Source organism: Protobothrops mucrosquamatus, unplaced genomic scaffold, assembly GCF_001527695.2.
Source record: "Protobothrops mucrosquamatus isolate PMUCROS unplaced genomic scaffold, P.Mucros_1.0 scaffold_257, whole genome shotgun sequence".
Classification (NCBI taxonomy): Eukaryota; Metazoa; Chordata; class Lepidosauria; order Squamata; family Viperidae; genus Protobothrops; species Protobothrops mucrosquamatus.
This window is the reverse complement of record NW_015386333.1, coordinates 3,408,097-3,415,775: the sequence shown is the minus strand read 5'-3', so window position 1 is coordinate 3,415,775 and position 7,679 is coordinate 3,408,097. Positions and strand designations below refer to the sequence as shown.

Here is a 7,679-nt window from a genome sequence, read left to right as displayed (position 1 = left end):
GCGTGGGGGGTGCAGGGGGGGCCGGGCGCACCGGGCGCAACATCTGGGGGGGCGCGCTCACACTCGCAGCTCTCTGCCCCTGCCTGTGCGAATCCGATCCGAGCCGCCGGGTCGCCGCCCACTGTGGAGGGAGGGGGGGCGCAGGGGGGGCGCAAATTCGTGGAGGGGGGGCGCAAATTACTTGCCTTGCCCCGGGTGCTGACAACCCACGCTACGCCACTGCTGTCATCTCTACTGTTTTATACATGTTCAGCTCCAAATTGTTCCATCTGCATGGAATGGAATGGAATGGAATGGAATGGAATGGAATGGAATGGAATGGAATAGAATACAATACAATACAATACAATACAATACAATACAATACAATACAATACAATAGAATACAATAGAATAGAATAGAATAGAAACTTTATTGTTACTTTAAATGTATACTAATCAGCATGCATTAAAAATGAAATTTCGTTGCATTCAGCTCTCAAAAAATACCATTATGCATATACCTTCATACAAATATGACACAGAGAAACATCTCTGTATAGTTCAAGTGTGTTTGTGTGTGTGTGTGTGTATAAATCCTGCGAATTTACAAGATGAATGGCAGAAGGAACAAAGTTGTTGCATAATCTGGTAGTTCTGCTATAAATACTTCAAAACCTCCTCCCAGATGGGAACAACAGAAAGAGATCATGAAGTGGGTGTGTGGGTTCTCTAACAATGTTTTGAGCTCTAAGAACATAGCACTTATAAGCAGTATCCTGAATAAAGGGAAGCAAGCTTCCTATAATCTTCTTAGTTGTCCTTACCATTCCTTGTATGGACCTTCTATCTGAGGCTCTGCTACCACCAAACCAAACAATGATGCAGTTTGTTAAAATGCTCTGAATGTGCCTCTGTAAAAAGTGGCGAGGACAGGAGAAAGATGTGTTCTCCTCATCCAATGCAAGAAATACAAATGCTGGTTTATACATTTTACTAAAGATAATGTACGAAGAGACCAAGTCAGATTGTTAGTTATCTGCACCCCTAGGTACTTAATACTATTGACCAACTCCACAGCTGCAGCCTTGATACAAAGTGGAGTATGACGATTTCTAGTTTTGTGTCAGCAAAATGGATGCAGGAAGGCAGGGCTCTGCCTTCTGTGCCCAATTTCGCCCCGGGGGCCCAGAAAAGGGCCTAAAGTTGCCCCGAAGTGGCAATGAAGAAGGAGGAGTGTCTCGTTGATCACAGAGAGACGGTGGTCTTTCCGTTTCATCCAAAGAAAGCCCTCTAAACCGGCAGGCGAAAGACCGGCCACACCTCTGTGGCCAGCCATTAGCTGCTGACAACCAAAGAACAAAAGCTTCAATTAGCACATTGTAAAGAGCATGGAACTGGGTGAGAATGTTGATCCTTTCTTTATTATTTTACAACTCAATTTCTTGGGAAAGGCTCCCGAGAAGCTAAAAACCTTCGGATGTGAACGGAAGTGGCGTTTTAAATTTTTTATGGAGGACAGAAATACACAGTACTGAAATGAAAGTTATATAAAGCTACAGTTTTGATAAAATTGAGAACTATGATAATAGTTAAGATTTTCTCTTTGGAAAAAAACCATTGAGGTGAAATATAAGAAAGTGGAGTATGACTATGCCAGCTCTTTCTAAAATCAACAATGATCTCCTTTGTTTTATTAACATTCAAAACCATTTTATTGCATCAGTCCACAAAAGCCTTCACCTCTTCCCTATAAGCATCTTCGTTATCATCCCGGATAGGACCCACCACTGCCGTGTCATCTGCATACTTCACAATATGATTCATAGCAGACTTAGCACAACAATCATGGGTCATAAAGTGAACAGTATCAGACTCAAAACACAGCCCTGTAGGGAACCCTTACTCAAAAAGATGGAATTGGAAACTTTTCTTCCAACTCGAACAACATGGCCACTTATCCAACTTCCCATCTATATGCAGATTCATGACCATCTCAAATAAGGCCAATGGCCTTGGTATCATCTGCAAACTTCAGAACTTTTAACAGAGGGTTTTCTTGAGGTGAATCATTGGTATAGAGAGAAAAGAGCAACAGAAAGAGCACCCAGCCCCGAGGGGCATCTGTATTAACTACCTATTAGATGTGATTTTCCCTAGCCTCACCTGTTGCTTCTATCTGTCAAAAAGCTGATTATCCAGCTACAAATATGAGCAGGTATAATGAGCAGATAAGAGCAGTGAATGGTCATAAATCAAAGACCACCTGTACTAATGGAATGTAATCAGGGCTACAGTAAAATTTTATAGTAAGCATTAAATGTTATTTTTAAAATACTAAGCATATCTGAGCTTTGAAAAATCTTACAGTGGAGCAAAATATATTCAAATTTAGTTCCTATTTATTATCTATGTTATTGTTTTCTTTAATAAATTGGTATTTTTTTTCTGGCAAAAGGTATTAAAACAGAATGTTTAAAATTTTTGATTTAAGATCAAAAATCATACACAGTTAGCTTCCTTTTTTTCCCTTTTCTTCAGATTATTTGACCAGGTTTTAATTCTCTGATTTTAAACATTTGTCTAAAATGAATGAATATAAATGTTTTAAGCAAAATAATGTGAGACTGTAATTTACAAAATTTTACAAATACGAGTTGCATAATTAGAGCTATATTCAAAATAAAGGCAATATGTAGTATCAGATTTAAGAGGCTTAATTTATATTTTATATAATGTATTTATGAATATATCTGATTATTTTTTCTGGACAGCCACCAGCTCAGCCCACTTGGAAGATCTAGCTTACTTAGATGAACAGAGGCATGCTCCTCTGCGAACATCTCTCAGGATGCCTCGTCAGAGTATGGCTGGTACTCGCACACAACAGGATCTAAGAGGTAAAGATCATGTGATTCATGTATATTCAAGCTTTCATCAACTCCTTTACCAATACAGATTTTAAAAAAATTATTTTGAAAATACAGGTAATCTCTGAGTTCTGAGTGTTCACTTAGTGCTTGTTTGAAGTTACGTGATAAGTGCCCCCTAGTGTTTATGAGCAATTCCCAAAATTACAAATATTGCAGCGCCACAGCAGTTGTTCACCCTATTCCACCACCACCACCCTGCTCCCCATAACTGCTTCCCCCTCCCATTCTGCTGCACCAGACTCACCTTGCAAAAATCATCTTTCCAGTCTCCCCAAAGTCACCGTATGGCTAAAAAATGTTTGAGCATCTATCGAGTGCTTTGAAATGCTCCATTTTGCTCCTTTTCAATCACTAGCCCTCCCCCCATGGCCTTCCCCACCCTGAGATACCTCATGTGCACTTAACGAACTGTGCATTCGCCCACACATTGTATTAGCGAATGAGTGGGCGAAAGCAGGAAGTGATCTCGTTCAAAGTACGAGATTCACTCCCACGAATTCTTGAGTTATGAATGGAATGGGCAGGCTCCATTACATTCATAACTCAAGGACTACCTGTATGCTCTTCCACTGTGTAGCAGCAATCTCCTCACCAAATCTGTCTTAATAAATACTGAAAACTGAATTTAGCATCCTTAATATAAAACATAAACACTATTATAGATCCACTCTCCAGAAGACATTTGGGGAAGAAATGGGATTGACTTACGTCTAAGATATGTGTGCTGTATGGGAAAAGGAAGTTATGGGGTTTGTTCTTCTTTATGGTGCATGATTTTAAATCCCATTACTTAGCAAATTGAAAGTGGTTCAGAGTCTTCAGATTAGAATGACAAAAAATGTGAGTAAATAAAAGCATAATAAACAGTAAGCAGGATACTGAAGTGGAGATACTGAGGCTGAAGGGTGAAATGGAATCCTTCAGACTCTAACTCACAGCTCCTATGACTTGGTTTCCAATTTCCTTTGCTCCTTTCAGAACTAGGTAGGAACTAAAACAGTGGTGGGATTTAAATATGTGAACAACCGGTTCTCTATGTGGATGCCGCTTCCAGAAGTCCATTCTGGACCTGGGCAACAAAAAATTAGCTACCGGTTCTGCTGAAGTGGTGCGAACTGGCTGAATCCCACCATTGAACTAAAAGGATATAAGAGGGTTAGGACTAGGTTGGGGCAGTAGTGTTTTTCTTTTTAGAGACACAACTATTATTTGTTCTGAGATGAGAGAATATTCCTGTTCTGCAGGGAGATTCCTAGAAGAATTAATCTTTGGTAAGCCTTTCTAGTAGAGTAAGATATTTATGATTCGTTGCACAGTCAACCAGACTGGGTTTGGTATTTTTCTCTACCTATTGAATCCTTTCCAAAGACATGGGATAGGCAGATCTTGATATTTAATAACGTTACAGATATTGTTAGAGGATGGAAGCTGTTCTGAATAAAAGCTGTTATTTTGCAATTGACTGATGGTGAATTTATTAGTAACGATGATGTTCAAGTGATGCTCCAATTGTTTTGGGATTGCACCCAAGGCCCCTATTACTATTGGGTACTACCTTTGCTTGCTTTTGCCACAATTGTTCTATTTCTATGTCTTTGTATTTTGTTATTTTCTTCTTTGTTATCTTCTTCTATTTTGCTGGTTCCAGGTACTACCATATCCACTACCCAGACATTTTTGTATTTTTCATCAACAATTGTTAAGGCTGGGGTGATATGTGGCAGGTACATAGGCGTCACTTACTGTTTTTGTATGCATTTGTTCTTAAGACTTAGCCTTGTGCAGCCAGTCTTGGTCTATTTCTTCAACTTTCCTGTTTTTAACCATTGCCAGCTCTTGTTATTATCTTCTTTCCCTGCTATTTTTTAATGTACTTGCCATGTAGTGCTTTGTCTTACCATGCCTCCATTCTGTTCTTCATTGGTCTTTCCTGTAGGCCAGTTTAGTCTTTCCAGTAGTCAGTAAGCCTTCCTAGTATACTAACTTCAGTGTATCTTCTTCACTGTCCTGTCAGATATTCTTCCTAAGCACTTTTAGTCTTCAACTATCTGATGTACTTGCAACATTCCACACCCACCTATTCGCCTTGGTAGGTAGTCTGTCAGTGTTGCTACAAGGATGAAGGGCATGATTCATTGTCCTTATTTTTCTGGTCTTCCTATCTATTGCTTTTAGTTCAGCTTGAGTCCATTCCACTATTTCAGCTGTGTATCTCATAACTGGAATTGCCCAGGTGTTGATCGCCTTGATGGTATTTCCTCCATTGAGTTTGGACTTTAAAATTTTCTTCACTCTCTTGATGTATTCACCTCTAATCTTTTTCTTGACTTCAGTGTGCTTGATCTTGTCAGCTTAGAAGATACCCAGGTATTTGTAGTAATCATCTTCATCCAGACTCTTTTTTTAAAAGTTTTTTTATTTATAATACAATTTAAAAAAGAAAACATTGGACATGACGTAACCTTCCAGTTTGAACATTTCTATCAAATTATTTCTCTTCTTACATTCAATTCTTTATCTCTATAAATACATATCAATTTTTTATATAATACTTAATACATTTTGTCTATTTGCTAACCTAAGATTATGTATATTTCCATCTTGTCACTAATCTATAACCCCAACAGTCCTCCTCGATTCCCACCAATAGTAGAATTTATCCCAGATTTCAAAATATTCTGATACACTTTTATCTTTCAGTTCCATCGTAAGCCTGTCCATTTCAGCACAAGATAGTATTTTATGCAGTATCTCTTCATCTGAAGGAGTTTCTTTGTTCTTTCATTTTTGTGCAAACGCCAGTCTAGCAGCGGTCAAAATGTGCAACATCAAGTAGACTATCCCCTTATCATATTTCTCTGTGGTTATGCCCAGTAAAAAGAGTTCAGGTTTTAGCTCTATCTCCAACATTAATATTTCTTTCAGCCATTTTCTTATCCTATTCCAATAATCACAGACTTTATGACATTCCCACCACATGTGGTAATAAGTCCCTATTGCTATTTTACATTTCCAACATATAGGTGAAAGATTTGGGCCCATTTTGGCTAACCTCGTAGGTGGGAAATGCCATCTGTAAAACATCTTATAGAGATTTTCTTTATAAGACGTAGCTAAAGTAAGTTTCCTATTTCTTTCCCACAATTCTTGCCAGATGTGCATATCAATATTAAAGCCGAAATCCCTACTCCACGTTAACATAGTTTCCTTGACCTGCTCTTCATGCATTGCCTGGTCTAGGAGGTAATGATATATTCTTTTAATCATTTTGTCCTCGGTTCCTAATAATATTTTATCTAACTCTGTCGACTCTGTTTTTATACCCCAATCTTTTTTATCTTTCCTATATCTTGATTGCAATTGGAGATATGCCCACCATTCCAATTCTATCCCTTCATCTGAAGATTGTTCCTTGATTTCAATTCTCCTCTCTTGTCTAATATATTTTTATACATTATTACTTTCCCTAGTTGTATGAACATTGGGTGTATATGCATTTCCAATGTTGAAAGCCAATTAGGAATTTGCATATAATTTTGTTGCCTAATTTTAACCCACACATCTATTAGCGCACGTCTTATATAATGCCTCCAGAAGTACTGGTGAACCTTGTATTTCTCGTCCCATAATATGGCGTGCCACCCAATCTGCATCGCATGACCTTCCAATCTTAATAATCTCCTATTTTTCAATTGTATCCAGTCCCGCACCCATATTAATATTGTAGCTTGATAGTATTTTTCCAAATCCGGGAGACCGAATCCGCCGCTCTCTTTAGAGTCTTGCAATAATTTTAATTTAATCCTTGATTTTTTCCCTTGCCAAATAAATTTGAGTATGATTTGATTAAAATTTCAAAAAAATCCTTATCTAATTTGATTGGTATGCATTGAAACAAAAATAGTATTTTGGGGCTTCCGGTGGCTCGGCGGCTGCCGAAGGGGGTTGTTTTGACAGCCTCCCGTTCAGGACTGCGTAAAAAGTGCTGAAACAGCGCTTAACAGCTGTTTGGCGCTTTGAAACTTCTCTCCGGGCAAAGGAGAGAAGGAGAGCTTGCTCGTGAGTAGGAGTCGAGTTCCCTAGCCTCCCTGGGTTTTCCCAGCGAGGTGAAGGTGAGAACTCCTCCGGAGCTCTGAGCTTCTCCGCAGATCGGGACGTCTTCGCTGCAAGCGAAGCCAGACGCCGTCTCCACTTCTGATTTTTTTTTAATTAATTGTGAGTACCTTTCACAGACGGAGCTAACTAGGAAGTCTGAATTTTTTTATAAAGAACTTAAAACTTTGACTCAGACTTTAAAGTACTCTTCTCAAGGATTGAAAATCGAAAGTTACTTTTTGGAGAAAAAAAATGGCTGCGGTTTGCCGCTTCTTTGTTCTAAAGAGATACTTTTACTTTCCTTCCGGTTGTGGATGGCTACATTGTTAAAGCTGTAAAAAATCTTTAAAAATTAAGGAAAAATCTCCAAAAAATAAGAAAAATTAAAGGAGAATTTGTTTGATTTCTAACTGTTTTGGACTGTATATTAAAAAATTTTTTAAACCTTAGAATGGCTTCTAAACGAGGTGCAATTCCTCCAGCACTTAAGTCAGCTGTTGCCTCTCCAGCAGTACAGGCTACACAACAGAGAGCTAAAACTCCTCCACCCTCTTCACCACCTTATGTTACTTTAAAGGATTTACAGGACTCTTTGATGCAGATGCAGATGCAGATGACTAAACAAATTGTACAGCAAGTAAGAGTGGAGACAGAAGAGTTGTTTGCTAAAAA

General features: G+C 38.6%; 1 protein-coding gene across 1 annotated transcript in view; it reads left to right on the top strand.

The window, feature by feature from the left end:
• TANC2 (tetratricopeptide repeat, ankyrin repeat and coiled-coil containing 2) overlaps window positions 1–7,679 on the top strand; it is a 525,040-nt gene that overhangs the window by 397,161 nt on the left and 120,200 nt on the right. The window contains exon 8 of the mRNA XM_015831510.1: window positions 2,754–2,879. Within this exon, the coding sequence (XP_015686996.1) occupies window positions 2,754–2,879 (126 nt within the window). The remainder of the gene's footprint in view (window positions 1–2,753; window positions 2,880–7,679) is intronic.